The sequence below is a fragment of the Peromyscus maniculatus genome, chromosome 2 (assembly GCF_049852395.1).
Source record: "Peromyscus maniculatus bairdii isolate BWxNUB_F1_BW_parent chromosome 2, HU_Pman_BW_mat_3.1, whole genome shotgun sequence".
Taxonomy (NCBI): Eukaryota; Metazoa; Chordata; class Mammalia; order Rodentia; family Cricetidae; genus Peromyscus; species Peromyscus maniculatus.
In genome coordinates this window covers 14,416,903-14,436,710 of record NC_134853.1, presented here as the reverse complement: position 1 = coordinate 14,436,710, position 19,808 = coordinate 14,416,903, and the positions used below count along the sequence as shown (strand labels likewise).

At 36.9% G+C, this 19,808-nt stretch overlaps 1 protein-coding gene and 2 long non-coding RNA genes across 7 annotated transcripts in view; 1 reads left to right on the top strand and 2 right to left on the bottom strand.

Annotated features, from left to right (window-relative positions):
* Positions 1–19,808, bottom strand: part of LOC143271798 (uncharacterized) — a 79,905-nt gene that overhangs the window by 55,607 nt on the left and 4,490 nt on the right. The window lies entirely within an intron of this gene.
* Il7 (interleukin 7) overlaps positions 1–19,808 on the top strand; it is a 40,834-nt gene that overhangs the window by 17,913 nt on the left and 3,113 nt on the right. For both annotated transcript variants that reach the window (XM_015996580.3, XM_015996581.3), the window contains exon 3: positions 19,722–19,802. In XM_015996580.3, the coding sequence (XP_015852066.1) occupies positions 19,722–19,802 (81 nt within the window). The remainder of the gene's footprint in view (positions 1–19,721; positions 19,803–19,808) is intronic.
* Positions 339–11,572, bottom strand: LOC143271799 (uncharacterized). Its single transcript, XR_013048954.1, has 2 exons — positions 1,298–11,572; positions 339–653 (listed from the first exon to the last, which is right to left on the bottom strand). It is a non-coding gene; the product is annotated as an uncharacterized LOC143271799 (long non-coding RNA).

Sequence of the window (19,808 nt, the reverse complement as noted above, 5' to 3'; positions counted from 1 at the left end):
AATCAAGGAGAAAACATGGGCTTTACTGGATTTGATATCAACCAGTACATGCTATTCAAGAAAAGGATGATAATGGGTATTCATTAGATTTTATGCTTTATATACACTTGAAAGCTCCTAGAACTTTGCAGCACAAAGGGTGAAGGAATGTGTCTCTGAAATTAAGTGGGCAGTAATGACTCAGCATTGGCTTGTGAACTATAGTGGAGATATTTCACTAATGTAAGACATTACAAATTGGGAAAATTAGGCACAGAGAAGGAGAATATGTGAATCTCTAGTTTTTCTAGAAAGCTAAAATGTTTTCATAATGTTTAAAAAACATAAAATAAAGATAATTTCATACAATTAAATAAAGACTGGCAGTATTTATTTGAATTCTCTAAACCTCAGCTCTTTTGGAACACAACTAGTTTCCAAGGAGGAAGCAATTTCCACTCCATAAATAGCATGATGGGCAGAAGGACTTTAAGAACATTCTCATTTGGGAGTGAACTTACAGGCCACAGACCATGTATCTCATCACGGGAGTCGGTTCACCACACCTCATGACACATTATAACAGAAAACAAACCATTAGATGGGAGCACAGGAGTGATGGTGTGGGAAGCTATTCTGGTGCACTTTCTTTCCATTTTGCTGTAAGATAGAACCTGAGAGAGGAGGGGAGTAAGAAAAGGTGAGAAAGTGAGAAACAGCACAAGACGGTGTTCAAAATCCAATGAAGCAAGAGAATGAGTGCCGAAGTACAGTGCCACGTCAGTTGGTTGCCGTAGGAGTCACTTGATTAACTTTCTTTCCTTCTTTCTTTCCTTCCTTCCTTCCTTCCTTTTCTCCTTCCCTCCCTCCCTCCGTCCCTCCCTCCCTCTCTACCTTCTTCCTTCTTTCCTTCTCCCCACCCCCTTTTTTTTTGAGACAGGGTTTCTCTGTGTAACAGCCCTGGCTGTCCTGGAACTCGATTTGTAGACCAGGCTGGCCTCCAACTCACAGAGATCTGCCTGCCTCTGCCTCTCAAGTGCTGAGATTAAAGGCCACCATGCCCAGCTTTATTCACTTATTTCTACTATCAGATATTTTCCTCTCTGTTATGTTGTCAATTAATTTTCTTTCCTCATGACTCTTACTAACTGTCCAGAACTGATTTATTTGTGAGTGCAGATTCTGTCTTGTAAGTCACTGCATCTTCACCACCAAATATGCTTCTTAACTAGTATTTATTGACTAAGTTAATCACTGAGTATACTTTACTATATTACACTAAAGTATGCAAACATTTTTAAATTATAAAGATACTGACATGCAGGAGTGGCTGTCCTTTCTCGTGGCCATATCAAAGTAACAAGATTGGGTGGTTTACATCCAATAGGAAGGAGACAATGGTAACAGCATGGTAAGAGCCTTTCCTGGTTGCCCACATTGGCCTTTGCATGGCTTCACACTGTAGAAAGAGCACAAGAGAGCTTTCTGAGGTCTCTTTGTTAGAGCGCTAACTCCATTCTTGACAGCTCTATTCTTGTGACATAATCGCCTTCCAGAGCCCCTACCTCATCACACTGAGAATTAAAGATTTCAACAATAGAGCCTGGGTTCACATAAACCTTTAGACCATAACAGCCACAGTGTAAAATAGTTATATGACTTATATTCTTTACATATTCTTTATATTAATTGAGTATAATAATTGTCATAACTGTCGGCTTACGTCCTTGTAATCTGACTAGTAGGTTGCTTATTGTTGCTGGACCAAGCTGTAGAATAAAGCACTCCCTTCTCATTCTGAGTGATAGCTTAGTCTACCAAATTGGACTGTGTTGCTTCACTTGGCAACTTTTTTTAGAAATATTTCTTCTACTGGTGATCACCTCACTTCTGCTTTCCAGAATCTTTAAATATATTCAACCTGGTACTTGACTGTACTTTGTATCCTTAAAATAAACCTAGGAGGGCAAAAGGAATATACCTCACTGGTAGAGCATTGTGCTAAGATATGAAAAGTCTTAGGCTAATCACTTTGTAATCGTGCACATACACACACACACCCCACACACCACAGCACACACAGAATGATCCAGAGTTGAAATCAATATATAAAGATCATGTAGTTATAAACAGTTATAAAGTAAAGCATAGTAGTAATTATTACAAATTCATATTTGGCATATTTTTAATTGTTGATTTGGTTGCCACTTTGACATAGTATTCAGCTATTACAGCATATTAACCTTAAGACTGATTATTGATTATCATCTCCTCAAATGCAAAAAATAGGGTCTCAATCAGTTTTTCCAGACCTCTTGGAAACCTTAAGTTCTTTCATGGTTCATTTAATTAAATGTAAAACAGCATTTACTAATTGTAATCTGCCAAAGGAGAGATGAATAATGTGTTCTACTTTTAATGGACTGCAGAAATGGAAGGAATTTCAATTTTAATAGGACACTGGAGAATGACTAGAGAAAAAGGAGGCAAAACTAAAAGGGAGTCCCACATCAGCAAGGACTGCTCCAGTGAAGCCTGGAATCCTGTACCTGCAATGAAGTCTTTTATGTTTTTAATGAAATACTTCTCATGGATTGTACATAAACTGTTAAATAATGTATACAACTATACAAAAGAATGGTCTGTCATCCTGAATCTGAAGCCTGTGAAGTAAAGAGTTTGAAGGAGAGATAAGACTCTTGAAGAAATAATTACCAAACAATGGAATGATTATAGTTTAAAGTGTTGAAGGTACCAACTAATCTGACTTGGCTGCCTAATACTTATACCTAAAAATGAATCGCCCCTATGGCAAAATCTCAGATGGAAATCTGAGTATGTATACAAAATGTGGAAGCTAAAACATGCCAGTGCGAGGAAAATGGATTTTGTAAGACCAAATAATACAGATTGAATAATTTTAATTGCAGAGTGGGATAATTAGATGTTGTACACTTGGGAGGAAACTCCCAGGGAGAGCCTACAGAAAGGATATATCAACATTGACATTTGAACCTAGACCGGGTTACAGTATATCAGCATAAAGTTGTAGTAAAACTGACAAATGGCAGTAGGTATCCTTTGAAAGTTTGGGGATATGTGATTGGCAATATTGACATTTTTATAGAAAATATGCAAAAATTGAAAAATGAAAAAGAAATGGAGTTCTTACAGTAGGAAGGAGTAAGTACAATACAGAAAACACTATTAAATAGATGACATTCTTAACGGAAATGTCTCCAAAAGAGTTGTGGGAGTGCACGACCTAAGCACCCTGAGGTTTTGGAAAAGAAGGCTTTTTCTAGGTTGGAGCATAAAGTGAATGCTACAGCCACAACAGGATTCCGAAGTCTACCTTAGTGAGGGAGGCTTCCTCCAACTCCTTTTGCACACGTCTCCTTTATTGCCAAGACGTGTTTGCTCTACCCTTGGCTTGTAGGTATCCTATTGCCAGTCCTTTGATGAGTCTGGTATAGTTAATATACTTGCGCTGTAAGAGCTATTTTATCAAAATTATTATATTAATTTTATTAGTTTTAAACCCACATCTGAACATTGTTTGCTTATTTCAATCATTTTTCTTAAATGCTTAAAAATGTTGAGTCTCAGTCAGAAAATTGGTTATTGTATAACATTTTTGATCACATAGTGATAATTTCTGTGCTTTAACTGTTTTTCTATTAATGCAGGTCATTTGCACAAGTTACTAACTCAGTGGTCATCACTGGTATTAAGGACTGTGACAGAGAAATGTAATTTAAAGAGAAGAAATTTTCTGTACACCATGATGACTATAGAGAGCAATGTCTGGTGTATCATATGTCATGGTATAATGGATCCTGCATCAACATGCAGAACACTTTCAAGTTATGTGATAGTGGACAAATGAGTTAATCTCTCTGGGCTAAATTTCTTAATTTATAAAATGAAGATAATATCAACATCTATATTTCATTGAATTGATATAAGGATTAAGTGATTTAATATATTAAGACTGATGGAACAGTGCCTAGAACTTGGTAAGAGTTTCGCAGTGGTAGTATACAACTCAGTTTAGAAAGAAAATATATGCAACAATGCTTTCCAAATTTGCTGTCATAGGCCCACCCCTAAGAACAGATGAAAATAAAAAAACCCTGTCATATTCAAAATGGCTCCCAGTTGCTTGGCTCAAGCAAGTAAATTTCTGTTAACAAACATACAAAATGATTTTGCATTTTATAGAACTCACAAACTGGTCTATATTAACTTCTGTCTTCAAATTTTTAGTTAGCCATTATTTCTTTTGATAAAATACTACCCAGAACTCCAATGAGGCCCTAAGCTGCAGCTGGCCTCCATCATGGAATGTCCACTTCTAAGTAGGCCTTGAGTTACCATGTGGAACTCCAAACTTCATGGACATGTGTGTGTGTGTGTGTGTGTGTGTGTGTGTGTGTGTGTGTGTGTGTAAGCCACTGTTCTTATCAAGCCTTTTCATTTTGCACAAGATGTTCAATCAAAGGCTCCCCCAAGTCACCCCAGCCTTAGAAGAGGAACACTGCACTGGAGGAGGAAGCATTTAAATCAGAGATTCTGCTCTGTCATTGTCTATCTGACTTTGAATAAATCATCTCATTCTTTCAGAGTCTCACTTTCCTCATTCTTAATTAGACATTTGGTTTGCATAGTATCTGGGGTCTATTCTTATTCAATAATTATTTAATTCCAATAGCATGATTAACGTTATGTTACTATATTCTTTCTGCTGCACTCATGTAGAATTATAGTCTACTTTGAAGACTTTGAGAGGGATACCCAAACAGATAAATCTTAAAATTCCAATCTACATCCTTAGAGCAGTATATATGCAAACTTTATGGTCTGTGGCACTACATCAAGAGTGGGTGGTTATGTTACCAGGTTTCCAATAACTATGCAGTGTGTCTGCATTTGACATGAACGTTGTTATCCAAGGAAATCTGCCAATTGTTGACTCATATAATTCCTGCAACATCCTTTCTTATCATCAGTCTTACATAACTACAACTTAACTAGCACTAAGTAATAAAACGGCACATTGTATATTGAAGTTGCATTAGAAGTCGAGCTAGGAAGACACCCCACAAGTAGAGAATACTCATTCACCCCATGCAAAAGGGATCTATCTGGTATAGATATAATTTTGTACAAGAGTTTAATAACCAGTATTTATGAGATGCCTTTTTGAGAGACCTTTTCTTTCGCATTTAATAATATTAATATTTCTAGACAGTTTTACCAAGTGACTTTTTATGCTCCATCTGATCAAATAAATTGTATACCAGTGGTTTTTTTTTTTTTTTCGAGACAGGGTTTCTCTGTGTGGCTTTGCGCCTTTCCTGGATCTCACTTGGTAGCCCAGGCTGGCCTCGAACTCACAGAGATCCACCTGTCTCTGCCTCCCGAGTGCTGGGATTAAAGGCATGCGCCACCACTGCCCGGCATATACTAGTGTTTTTATAAGCAAAAACTAACCATTTCAATGTTTGTTATCTAAGTATTTGGTGGGACACCTTCATGATGATATTCTGAAACACTATATTTGGGAAACAGTATTGTGAAGGTTCTTTTTGTGGGGGATGGTCTTTGCATTTTCCTCCTGGAGTTCTCTACAGTAAATTTCCATAGATACTAATTGTTAAAACATTTATTTTTCTATTTCTATTATTGTTTTAACTGCAATCAACATACATACTATAAAACAGGTTGCCTTAGGAGTATAAACTAAATGAACAGAATGGAAACTATTGGTTTCTTGTGGTTTCCTTGACCTACTCTTGGCCATAAGGAGTGGGAGATTAACAAAATTACAATTTTGTTTATCTAAATAATTTTGTTGTTATTTACTACAATGTAGTACACATTAAAATTTATACATACATTTTAGTAGGATACATTTTGGGGGTATTTAATTAGTATATTAAGTATAGTTTGTTTCTTGCGTGTCAAAAGTATTATTCATGTTCATTATAAGGAAATACTGTCCAAACAGGAAGATTGCAGTTTCTGTTCTCAGATAGCTGTCTTCATTAACTTAGAAGCATGGGGAAGTTAAAGGAGAGACTTAGGGTACAGGATTTCATAGAGATTGCCTTAGTTTTTACAAATTCCTGTTATTTGTAAATATACCTTTGCAAAAGTTGTTCATTGATGAGAACTTGTAAAGAGTCATCCAAAATATTAAATATATTAAACATGGTTCAGCCCATAAATGTTTGTTTTATCCCATATTCTTTTTGCACAAAACAGAACAATTTGGGAGTTTATTGCCATATAATTTACTTTACAATGGCTGTTCCACACTGAAGCATGCTTGTATATTTGATAAGACATTGCCAGGTGGGAGTCAGGGCCTTCAATCACCTGTCCCAGTTGCAAACATCCAACAATGCAGAATTATTGCAAGCAAGCTTTCTCCTGTTTCTGCATTTGCTCTTCTTCTTACTCCATTCCTTCCATGATTCATGTCTACCCATCACTGAATTTGCTTCTCAGGCAAAGTGAGAAAATACAATCTTCAGAAATGCATTTCTGGATCTTTCTGAGTATTTCCTAAACAAGTGCTTGTCATTACAATGCAGGGCTGAGACCATGCCGCAGCCTGGTGCAGTAACTTCCCACTAGTTGTTCCAGAACACAGAGCTAATTCCCTATCTGGACACTTTTCTTTGCAGTTTGCTCACCCTAATTTTCACCCTGTCTTGACTGCTGTCTTTCTAACAATGTAACAAAATAACAGGATTGCTTACTATTTCCCAAACAAGCTACATGTTTTTGGACCACAGTGCCTTCACTCTGTTTTCTCATTCTGGAATTCCTGCTTCCACTGTTCTCTTTTCCTATTAGTCATATATTGAAATTTAAGAACCATCTAGGATTAGGTTCTTTCAAAAGACTAGTCAAAATTTAACCTGTTTTTTAGCATTTTATCTTATTATGAAGACAGATATTGCTGTAAAATATTACTTTATATTACATAAAATATTTTAAGGTAAATGTATGCATTGGTAAATAAACAAAAAACATCACCAATATGTGATGTTAAGATTTAGATATATTTTGATAGAATTTATCTTCACAACTCTTCTATTAAGATTATTGATTAAAACTTTTGCATCAAGTTCATTTATATAAAGACAGCATAGTGAATACTGCATAAGTATTGTAAGCTACCTTATGTGTGGATATTAGCTTTTAAGACATAGTTATGCAAGCTACAGTCGCAATAACCACTGAGGTCAGGTACTTAGTAAGGGAGTAGGGGGCAGGAGAAGATCTCCCATAGAAATAGAATATATTGTTATAGAAGAAAGGGTGAAGTTAGAATAGGGTTAAATGGGGAGGGGTGGAAGAAAAGGGTAAAGGAGGAAAAATGGGAAGGACAACTACCACTAAAGGCCATTTGAAAAAACATATGGAAACCTACTGCTGTGAGAAGTTCTCTAAAATGTGTGCATATAAAAAAAAAATCTAAATGGAGTCACCAAATAACAGGAGACAGTGTCCCAACTAGATATCTTACACCACCAAGTAAAATTTCCAGTGTCAGGAATGGGTAATATCTTGTTGAATCATTGGACAAAGGGGCCCATGGAAACCCCCAAACATCACAGGCTATTAGCGAGGCTATTTATTAGTTGCTCTCTACAAACTGGCGGTAAGGCCCTATTGCTGAAGACAACACTTACATATCTATCAAACTCTACAAAGTTGAGCTGGTCTCTAGTGAGCATTCACGGCACTGGAAGGTACTCTGCACACTACTAGAGGAGAAAGGTCACCACCAACCCAGCTATAAACCCTGCTATTTACAACAGTGTCCTACCTGCAATGTATAATATGGTACAATAGTGGCACAAATGTTATGGGATCAACCAACTACTTTCTGGTTAGAATTAAGGCCCACTCCATGAGATGGAGCCCATACTTGACACCCAAGAACTTAAGACTAAATATGCCATGGGCATAGGGGAAAAACAAAGACTATTATTCTGCAAAAGAACATAGCAATAAAATGATGCCTAATGACATTTTCCTATAACCATCTGATATTTTCTAAACAAAGGGTTAACACTTTTTTAAAAATATAAATTTACTGGTTTGGTTGCTTGTAAGTTTTCTTACAAAAATAAATATTCAGAAAATATCATTTATAATGCCTAGATTCTATCTTTGCAGGGCTTTAGACAAATTGAATAATACTAACCTTGTGTGTGTGTGTGTGTGTGTGTGTGTGTGTGTGTGTGTAGTGTGTGTGTGCGTGCATGTGTGTGTCTGTTTACTTCCTTAAAGTGCTAATTATGTCATCCTTGGTTATTGTTCACACATTTTTTTGAGACATGGTCTCATATAGTCCAGGCTGGCCTCTAATGTGCTAAAGATATAGTTAAAGATGATCTTAACTCTTCATACATCCATTAACCAGGTGCCGAGATTATAGACATTTGACATCATGACCAGCCATTTGTCAATGGTTTGGAGTTGCACCCCTCACTTAATTTTTGTAGAAACATTTTCAAATAATAAGATTTATTTTTAAGACCAATGTTAATTTCAACAAAACCAAATTTGACCCAAAAGATTTGAGCTCCAATATCTCCCCGGCCTCCAGAAAAACTGCTCTAAAAGCAACACATTCTATTATAATGATATATTTGTTACCATCTAGGATTCTGCACATCATTATCACCATTACTTCAGAGTTCTTTTTTGGTGAAAAGAATCAAACGATGAATTGATTTTTCAAATATCAAATATTCAAATCATAGAGCCATACAGAAAAGTTTCATTGTCCCGATCTCTGGAAGTTATGGAGTTTTACTGTATCAATGGTTTTCTTAAATGCTTCTTTCATTAGCAAAATGGATGTAAATTTCCCTCGGGTCTTACTGTAGTTTGACACCCCCTTTTTTTTTTTCAGTAAAAAAGTATCCCATTGTCTAGAAGTGCCATTGGTTATTCACTTACCTGCTGAGAAATATTTTCATTGCTTCACAATTGAGAAAATAACAAAGCCACCTTAAATGTCTATTTGCAGCATTTGTATGAGCATGCTTTCAAATCCTTTGGGTAAATACTGGGGATCAAGATTGCTGAGTTAAAGAAAAGTTTGCTTAATTTTATAAAATAAACAGCCCAACTGTCTTCCAAAATGGAAGTGCCATTTTGGATTCCCACAGGCAATAACTGAGAATTCTTATTGCTTCATACCCTGTCCAGTGTTTGGTGTGGTCTGTTGGAGATATTGCAAAAGTCATGAGAGAGATGTGGCATTTCACTGTTTTCTTTTCCTTTCCCTGGTGACATGTGATGTTGAATATCTCTTTATATGCTTCATCATCCACATATCATCTTTAGTGAGGTGTATTTTCAGGACACAGGGCTTTCTTTCCCTTTTGAATGGGTTGTTCTTTATCTTACTGTTGTTTGAAGACTTCTATTTAAAAATTTAAAGATGGTCTTCATTTGATGTTTCTTGTGAAATTTTTTCCCCAGTCTGCATTAGATTGTCACATTCTCTTGACACTTTCTTTTTGCAAAGCAAAATTATAAAGTTGGGTGAGTTTTCACTTTCACTTATTTCTTTCATACTTTTAAAGGATCATACTTTTAAAATTATTGTCTTTAAAAATATCAGCATGCAAATGATCTAGGTTTTCCCCTATGTCATAATCTCGGAGGATTTTAGTTTAGCATTTTCTACTACATCATGATTCACTTGAGTCAAATTTCTGAAAGGTGTAATATTTGTTTCAACTTCTTTTGGGGTAAGAAGGGTTTATATCTATTTGTCCCCAAATCCACTTGTCAGAGTGTGATATTGTAGTTATTCCCTTTGCTCTTCTGCCACAGATCAGCTCTCTATTTTCAAATAGGTCTACTTAAAAGGTGTCAAGAGTGTCCCATTCACCTACTTGTTACTCTTTCATCTATATCCCAGAACTGTGATGATCACCTTTATAGTGAGTATCCAGGTTATACAACATCTGCTCTTGAACTATGTTCTTCAATATTGTTTGCGACAAAGAGTCCTTCTTCTCAATATAAACAGTAGAATTAGTTTGCTAATTCTTAAAATAATTCAGTGGGATTTTAACTTGGATTACATTGAATTTGTCAAAGTCATTTGGACTTTCAGCAGTTTTTCTATATATGGACATAGGATGTCTCTCTCCTCTATTCCTTTGATATCGTCTGAGTTTTTAAAACATTCCTTCATGCCTTTCTAGATATAGGCCTCAATATATCATTTTAGGGATGTTACAATAAAATGATAATACATATATTTATGTCAAATTTCACTTGTTTTTGGTAGTACAGTCATCCTTCACATAGGGTGTTGGTTTTAGAATAGCTACAGATACCAAAAATCACAGATATTCATGTATCTCTCATAAAATGAGGAAATTTCTCTTAGCTCTAGCCTTTTAGTTTCTAATAGACTTTATATAAATAAAAATTTATTTTGCATATGTTAATACAATCATGAGAATTTTCACTAGTCCGATGATGTTATTGATTATATTAATTGGCATTTGAATGCTAAATCAGCTTTGCTTGGTTAAGATAAATATTTCTTGAGTACACATATATTTTTGTACTTTCTAGGATTTAGTATGCCAGTATAGTTTGAGAAGTGTGCATCTAGGTTCATTTATTTTCTTTGATACTTTGGGTTTAATTTACTTTCTGTCAGTTTTCTACTTCTAAATCCGTGGTTGACTATAATGCATGTTATTTTTATTTATTCCATGATTACTTTCAGCACTATCTTCTCCATATTAGCTTAGTTTTCCTTCTATGGACATATGTGTACAAGCCTCAATGTGACCTTTCATTTAGCATTTACAATATAGACTGCAACGTCAGAACAACCTCTTCTCTTAGCTTTACGTCTATAGCTTCACTGTGTACCTATCTGTTTGACATCTGTTCTTGGGTTTCTGAAAGTCAGCTTGAGCATCACTTATCATCTCAGACACATAACTGGATTCATTCTACCTTTTCTATTGTTCCATATTCGAGTAAATTTCCAGACAGAATATTTTATTACACAGGCCAGAAAACCTAAGAATCATCCCTAATTTATCAGTCTTCTGCTGTGGGATGTTCTGTAGGTCCTGTGGGAGCCCATTCTCAGGTTCTTTGTGGCGTTACCCAGCAGGTCCGTATAGAGGATGATTAGGACCATGGGCCTGAGTGCAGGTGTTTGAGATGGTCTGCACTTGGCTGTGCTGGGGGATGGTCTGTATGTCAAGTTGCTCTGATTGGTTAATAAATAAAACCTGATCGGCCGTGGCTAGGCAGGATAAAAGGACAGAAAGGCAGAAGGAGACGCTGCAGCCGCCGCAATGACCAGAGAGGCTGCAGCCGTCGCCATGACCAGAGAGGCTGCAGCCGCTGCCATGACCAGCAGCATGTGAAGACGCCAGTAAGCCACCAGCCACATGGCAAGGTATAGATGTATGGAAATGGATCAATTTAAGATAAAAGTACAGTTAGCAAGATAAGGACAGTTGGCAAGAGGCCTGCCACGGCCATACAGTTTGCAAGCAATATAAGTGTCTGTGTTTATTTGGTTGGGTCTGAGCGGCTGTGGGACTGGCGGGAGACAGAGATTTGTCCTGACTGTGGGCAAGGTGAAAAAATTCAAGCTACAGTCTTCCTTAATTTTTATTTTAAAATCATCTTAAGTTTACTTCCTAAATATTATTCAAGTCTCCCCCTCCTCCCATATCTATGATTTCTTTCCTACCAGGAAATCCAGTTGCACTGGCTGATTTTATGACAACTTGACAGAATAGAGTCATTTTTGAAAAAAGTATTTGAATTGGTTAATTTTGTCCATTACATTGGCCTGTGGGAAAGCTTGTGGCCAATTTTCTTAATAGTTTTTTATGTGGGAGGGCCCAGACCACTGTGGATTATATGCAGGGTGTTCTAAGAAAGAACACTGAACAAGCCAGTAAGCAGCAGTCCTCCATGGTCTCTTCATCAGTTCCTTCCTTTCTCCAAGTTTTTGCCCTGTTTGAGTTCCTGCCCTCAATTCAATGGGTTATGGACTATGATGTGGACCTGTATATTGACATAAACCCTTTCTTCTCAAGGTGCTTTTGGTCATGGTGTTTAATTACAGCAATTAAAACACTAGCTAAGACACCAGTAAGCCATTATTCAATGACAGATGACAAAAAAAATCTGATATTTGCCCAGATACATACTTGACCCCTACCAACCCAACCTGGTATATAGTCAATAGTTGAGTTTTACTTGTAGAACTTAGAAAGGTTTCTTTACATGCTCTTAATATTGAACAATTTGACTTTTTCCAGCATCCTTCTTTTTTTTAGGATGCTGTATCTCCTATCAGATATGTTCCCTTCTTTTGACTAATTTTATTCAGCCACCTACTGCCATGCCACTTTCACTCCAGAGGGAGCTAATAATAAACCCTGTTTTCTAGGTTTTGAGTCCTTCTGTCTCTTTATCTTTAGGCAACTTTTGGTACAGCACTTAGTTGAAATGCCCAGTCCTAGTCAAGGCCTTGATGGAAGTTCCTAAGTACAATGTGTGTAGCACTTGTCTATTGCTGTGATAAACTTCATGACCAAAAGCAACTTGAGGCAGAAAAGTTTACATCAGTTCACAGTTATAGTTTATCAAGAAAGGGAAATCAGGGTAGAAACTCAAAACAGGAATCTGAAGACAGGAACCAAAGCAGAGATGTTAGAGAAATGCATATTTCTGGCTTTCTCCCTGTGGCTTGCTCAGTTTGCTTTTGTATAAACCCAAAGACCACCTGCCCAGGGTTGGAACCACCCAGATTGGACTAGGACCTTTTGTATCAATCATTAATCAATAAAATGCCCTACAGACAAGCCCTATAGGCAATATATAATGGAGACATTTTCTCAACTGGGGTTTCCTCTTCTCAGATAACTATATCTTTTGACATGTTAACAACAACAAAATCAACTAGGGTAATACCATTTATCTTTCATAATTTCACAATTACCAAGTTGTTAACTAATGGTGGCTATCAGATTAAATTCTGTTTTTACCACCAAACAATAACACATTGAGAAAAGGAACCATATATAATTTTTTGTAATTTTTATTACAGTTGTATCTCTACTACTAAACGGCATATGGTAGGTGTACAAGTATTTGATAAAGGATAAGTGACTTTTCATTTAAATTATCAAATAAATACCAATTCAAAATACAGCCTGCTAGGCTGTAAGTTGTGTACCAATTGAAACAGGATTCTGTAAACAACATACAACTTTATAAATTTCATACAGGGAATATCAGGTCAACATTTTATAAGCTCCTTCCCATGAGACTTTTTGATGGGCTAAGATTTGTAGTGCAATGATGGTAATCAGAAATTAAGAAAGTTTTTGTAGAAAACAAATTATCAAAAACTAGAACCAAACTTAAGATTGAGTTTTCCATTTCTTTGTCTGTATTTTGTGTCTTGAGGACCAATCTTAGAAAACATATGCAAGGAAGCAGCAAATAGGTACTTAAATTCTTACTAGAAGCAGTGAATGCAACAAATGCACACAGGTTTGCTCAGAGGCAATGTGATCACTGAAAGTCACTGCTGAAATTCTATTCTAGAAAGGAAATGCAAGAGAACTATTCTATGGTGGGAAAATACAACAATTGGGTAACAGAATAGCTGGCCTGTTGATTACCTTTATCTTTAACTGTAGCTAGAGTTTTCCTGCCTTGCCCACAGTCAGGACAAATCTCTGTCACCCGCCAGTCCCACAGCCGCTCAGACCCAACCAAGTAAACAGAGACTTATATTGCTTACAAACTGTATGGCCGTGGCAGGCTTCTTGCTAACTGTTCTTTTATCTTAAATTAATCCATTTCCATAAATCTATACCTTGCCACGTGGCTGGTGGCTTACTGGCGTCTTCACATGCTGCTGGTCATGGCGGCGGCTGCAGCGTCTCTCCCTGCCTTCCTGTTCTTTTATTTCTCCTCTCTGTTAGTCCCGCCTATCCTTCCTGCCTAGCCACAGCCGATCAGGTTTTATTTATTGATCAATCAGAACAACTTGACATACAGACCATCCCCCAGCACAGCCAAGTGCAGATCATCTCAGACACCTGCACTCAGGCCCATGGTCCTAATCATCCTCTATGCGGACCTGCTGGGTAACGCCACAAAGAACCCAAGAAGGGCTCCCACAGGACATACAGAACATCCCACAGCATTTAACCTCCCTTATTTTTGGCCAGTTAACTGATATCTAACAGTAACTTTTACTTTGTAAGAAAAACATGTAACATGCATTCCTGAGACTCACAAATACACACCATGATCCATCATTTTCCAAACAATTCATTCTGAGTCATGAGATGGAAGAATATGGTTGTTTTTATATATGGGTACAAAATCTTTGAAACTTCTTTTGAAATAGAGTTCAAATTCTTTCCCCTTGAAGGTAGAATGGACTGAATGATCCCATATGAGCTAATGAAATAAGGTGGAAAAGACAGTGTGTGACATCTAAAACTGAATCAGAAAAGGTAGAAAGCCTCTTTCTTTGGGGTGTGGAACAATGAAGAAAAGCAAGACACTAGGTTTAAGGACTCAAGAAAGCCTGAATAAAGGCTTCTGTGGTAAAACCTTGAGAGCTCCTATCATAAATAAGACACCCTAAGAGTAAATACTCAAATTTTAGTTGAAACATGATGACTATGGACAAGGCTATCATCTTAACTGTGTTTCATGGCAGATGTGGATCCGGAAGCCTCTCCCAAATTCTAACTTCAGAAATTACATAGGATAAATTTTTATTATCTATACTACCTTTACTAAAATTTATTATGTGGTGATAGATAATGAACCAGCTGCTTCCTGATGCTTGTCCCCATATAGAAAAAATAAGAAGAGACCAATTTCTAGAGTGAATTGTACTATGGTCTAATCTGCTCATGTCCACTACTGAAAAGTCAGTCTTTAGGTCAAATCCAATATTTATGGGCAGACAACATACTTCTCAGTAGTAAGTTAAATTATGTCATCCAAACACACCAAATTTTAGTCCCTGGAAATTTATAGTAAAAGAGTCTTGGAAATGTGACTAAATCAAAGATTTGACATGGGAAAATTATACTGCACAAATCAGAGGAGCTCTGCTATTGTAAATGTCCTTAAAAGACAGAAACCTGAGAGACCAGAGACATACATGATGTCTATGGTGATGTGGCCATAAGCCAGGAACACAAGGGATGCTCGAAACCAGCAGTAGATAGAAGAGCCAGATTATGAATCTTCACTTAGAACCTTCAGCCAATACTTTGATTTAAATTTCTCATCTCTAGGAATATAACAGAATACATTTTTATTTTTTTGAACTAACATATTTCTGATAATTTGCTAAAGCAACCATGGGAAGTGGACCCATTTTCCCATGAGGTGGGAGGCACTGCTAAGTATTAGCTGAAAAATAAAATAACTTTAGCCTCCACTTAGAAAGTCAGAAGTACTATTTATTGACTCCAGCAAAAATGAAGAAATGAACAAAATATATAAGCAAAGTAAAAAGAATTTAAATAAAAATATTAGGGCCAATGAGATGACTTAGTAGTGAAAGTATTTGTGTGTTGGCCTACAGACATGAGTTCAATCCCTGGGTCTCACAAGGTGATAGGAAAGAACTCTCCAGAGTTGTCCTCTATCTTCCATACATGTGCTATTGTAAGCACACACCTGTATTCTGTCATCTGCACATGCAAAATAAATAATAGATTAATTATAAAAGCATTAGAAAATGTGGTGATACGCTGTGTACTGGCCTGAGGATCAGAGGACAGAGCCAGCCACTAGATTAGACATAGAGGTCAGGCAGTGGTGGCACACACCTTTAATCCCAGCACTTGAGATCTCATGCCTTTGCTTGGGAAGCACACATGGCTTTAATTCTAGGAAGCAATATGGCAGGACAGAGAAAGGTATGTAAGTGTGAGGAAACAGGAACTCACTCTCTTTAGACTGAGCATTTCATAAAGGTAAGAACTAATGGCTGGCTGTTCTGCTTCTCTGATCTTTCAGCTTTCACCCTGATATCTGGCTCTGGGATTTTTATTGAAGGACCCTCTAAGATTCAAACAACAAGAAAATGCTAACATTTTTCTTCTTAACATTCTTTAAGAAACTAACATAAAAGATGACAAAATTAGTATAATACCAGAGAAATGAAAATTGGAAAAATGGTGAGCTCTTTGGACTTTCAAGAAAAAATGAAGACTAAAATATAAACTGGAAATTAGTGCCTCATTAAGTAATCATATATAATATTTTGTAGAAAAACACACATAAAGCAAAATAATAAAACTGATATAGAAGGTATGTCCTATTATTAGTGTTTGCAAATAAAGGTGTAATAGGCCTGACCATGCTGTTGTTTGGAAGAATATGGATGACGTTGGCACTTTGGACAAGAAAAGTCAGTTGACTATTTAAGCGGGGTTTGATGGGCCATCTTAGTACAAGCATGGAAGACAGTAGTGCTGAGGGCAGTTTGGACTATGCAGGCAGGCACTGCTCAAGGAGCTTCGGAGGAAAACGGCATCTACTGCACTAGACACCATTCTTGTGATATTTTGGCAAAGAATATGAATGCTTTCTGCTCTTGTCAAAAAAATCCACCAGAGGCTAAATTGAAGAATTTTGTAATAATATTATTGGTAGAGGAGATTTCAAGACAGCGTAGTATGGACTGTGTCGAGTGGTTATTAGTGATCACTCATGCATACCCACAATGAAGAGGAGCAAGCAGCGCAAAGAGAAATACAAAATGTACAGCTTAAAGAGAAAAAGAGAACCAAGAAATTTTGTACTGGCACTCAAGCAGATGAGAAGCTTAAAGGCCTGATGCTGAATGGAATAAAGGGAGCAGTAACCTCTGGGCAAGATATGTCCAGGCTAATCCTGCAACCTGTGAAAGGAAAAGGTCTGAAGGATTTCCTTGGCCTGAACAATGGAAGGCTTATGCAAATACAATTCAAGGAGGGACCAGGTTCCAACTCTAGCAAGCAGGAGAACTTATGACTTTAAAGTCTGTTTCCAACTCCAGCAAGCAGTAGTTCTTCTGGCTTTAGATCAAGAACAATACAGGAAAGGAATTATGGAATCTCCCTAATCTGAGAAAAGCTGTTGAGGTGAGGCATGTGGCAAGGGAGTCCTTGCACAGAGGCCCAGGGAGACCATTCTGTAAAGCTGTGAAGGTGAAGCCTGGATTGTGATGAGGATCTTAAGATGTTGGAGAATCTACAGCCTAGGATATTTGCCAAGAAGAGAAGTGACACTGTGTGTGGAACCAGCCCAAGAAAGATAAGTGTGTTTCAGTCAGCAAAGTTGGAAGGTGTGGGAGATATGAAGAACTATCTATTCAGCCCTTTGACATTGGGCAGGGGATGCAGAATTTGGAGTCTGCCCTGCTAGGTGTCAGTTTTGCTTTGGTCCAGTGTTTCATTAATATGTTCCTGTACCTCCCTTTTGGAATGGTAATGTATATTTTGTACCACTGTATGTTGGAAGTTTGTGATTGGCATTTTGATTTTTGCTTTTACAGGGTTTTAAAATTAAGGGATTGCCTTAAGTCTCAAAGAGACTTTGAATTTTTAGTCTTGAGACTGAAAGATTATGGAGACTTTTGAAGTTGGACTGAATGCACTTTACATTCTGATATGGCTACCAGCCTACGGGGACCAGGGAGTGGAATGTGGTGGTTTGAATGAGAATGGCCCCAGTTGGCTCATAGACTTGAATGTTTAGTTACTAGTTAGTGGAACTATTTGTGAAGGATTAGCAGCTGTGGCGTTGTTGGAGAGGTGAGGGAGGGCTTTGAAGTTTCAAGCACCATGCCAGGCCTGGTCTCTGCTTATGGATCAGGATGTAAAACTGTCAGCTGCTACTTCAGTGCCATGTCTGTCTGCTTCCTGCCATGATGGTCAAGGACAAAACCTCTAAAACTTTAAGCAAGCCCCCAGTTGATACTTTTTTTTTATATGAGTTGCCTTGATCCTAATGTCTCTTCACAGCAGCAGAACAATAATTAAGACAAGAGGGTTAAATAAGTAATAGGAAAAAAAAATCTGAAAGGCACAACCTAATGAAATCAAAGACCTTTTCTAGGAACAATTCCAACTATAGCTCACAGTGTCTTTGCTCTTCTATCGTGGTTTTCCATATTTATAATAAACCAAAAATAATATTTAAATGAACCAAAATGCTTATAAGAATCTATTATGCTGATACTTGCTAAACTGTGAGATAGGAACTGTTTTCTTTTACTATGAATTCATACTCAGAGCTGCTCTTGATAGGCATAAATAGTAACTTCAGAAGGTAACTCTGACATCTTATTTGCCCATGTCAAAGGTATAGTAGCATCCTCGTTAATTCAAACATGTGACAAGTTGATCTGTACAACATTCTCTTCTGCAGGCATATGCAACTGAATTTTATTAGTTTTCCAGAGCATTGTTCTAACCAAAAAGGATTTTCAAATATTGTTATGAAATTTGCTAGAATGTTCCAGGGATTTAATTATTTGACATATTACATATGAGATTTTGTATGTTTTACCAAAGAAAAGTGTATATGCAATTTGATGTCATTCTTGGGATTAAATAAAAGTTGATAGAAAACTGACTTAGTAGACAAATAATTTTTTACTACCTTTAGCTATAATAAGATGATAGTTTATAGCCAGGCGGTGGTGGCGCACGCCTTTAATCCCAGCACTCAGGAGGCAGAGGCAGGCGGATCTCTGTGAGTTCAAGGTCAGCCTGGGCTACCAAGTGAGCTCCAGGAAAGGCACAAAGCTACACAGAGAAACCCTGTCTCGAAAAACCAAAAAAAAAAAAAAAAAAAAAAGATAGTTTTAGGAAATAGGAAATATATGTCTTACAACTGTGATGTTTAGAGTATGAACTACATGCTATGTGGTTGGCACAGATACATCTCCAAAAGCATGCTTTTCCTAAGGTAAGAAGTTACCATGTTCAAAGGATGCAGTGACCATGTGCCAAATGCCACGGGAAACAACGTCACTATTCCCTTAAATTAGCTTCAATGCAGGGTTTTGCAGAAAACTTTGAATGGCCATCACTAAGTATTGAATCTTTAAACAATTATGTATTCAGACACAACTTCTTACAGGTAAAACAGTCAAACATATATTTTAAAGTCAGGAAACCACATGTTCTTTCTATGAATAATAAGACCAACGCACACTCTTGACTGGTAGGTGGACATTACAAGCCCTTTACTAATCTGGCCCTTGTTCTCCTTATTGCTCTCACAATATCAAGCAGACTAAGATTGTCTGAAGTCTTCAAGAAGTATGATCGCAAAAAAAAAAAGAAGAAGAAGAAGAAGAAGAAGAAGAAGAAGAAGAAGAAGAAGAAGAAGAAGAAGAAGAAGTATGATCGCCTGGAATTGCCAGTTTGTTGGACAGAGCTAGTCCAACTAGTTCTTAAAAGATTCTGAATTTGATTTGAGGTGATACTGTACATACTTCCTTATTTTTCATATAAAGAAAACTATTCTTGATGCCCAGTAAGTGGAGCTAGGCAAATTTACTTTCCTTAAAGTGTCATATGTATGCCAGATATTAAAATGTTCTTTTATGACTACATGTTAGAGACATCCTCAGCATTAACCATATTGTTTTATATTATTTATTACAGGACAAAATGACAGGAACTGGAAACAATTGCCCAAATAATGAACCAAACTTTTTTAAAAAACATCCGTGTGATGATACAAAGGTAATA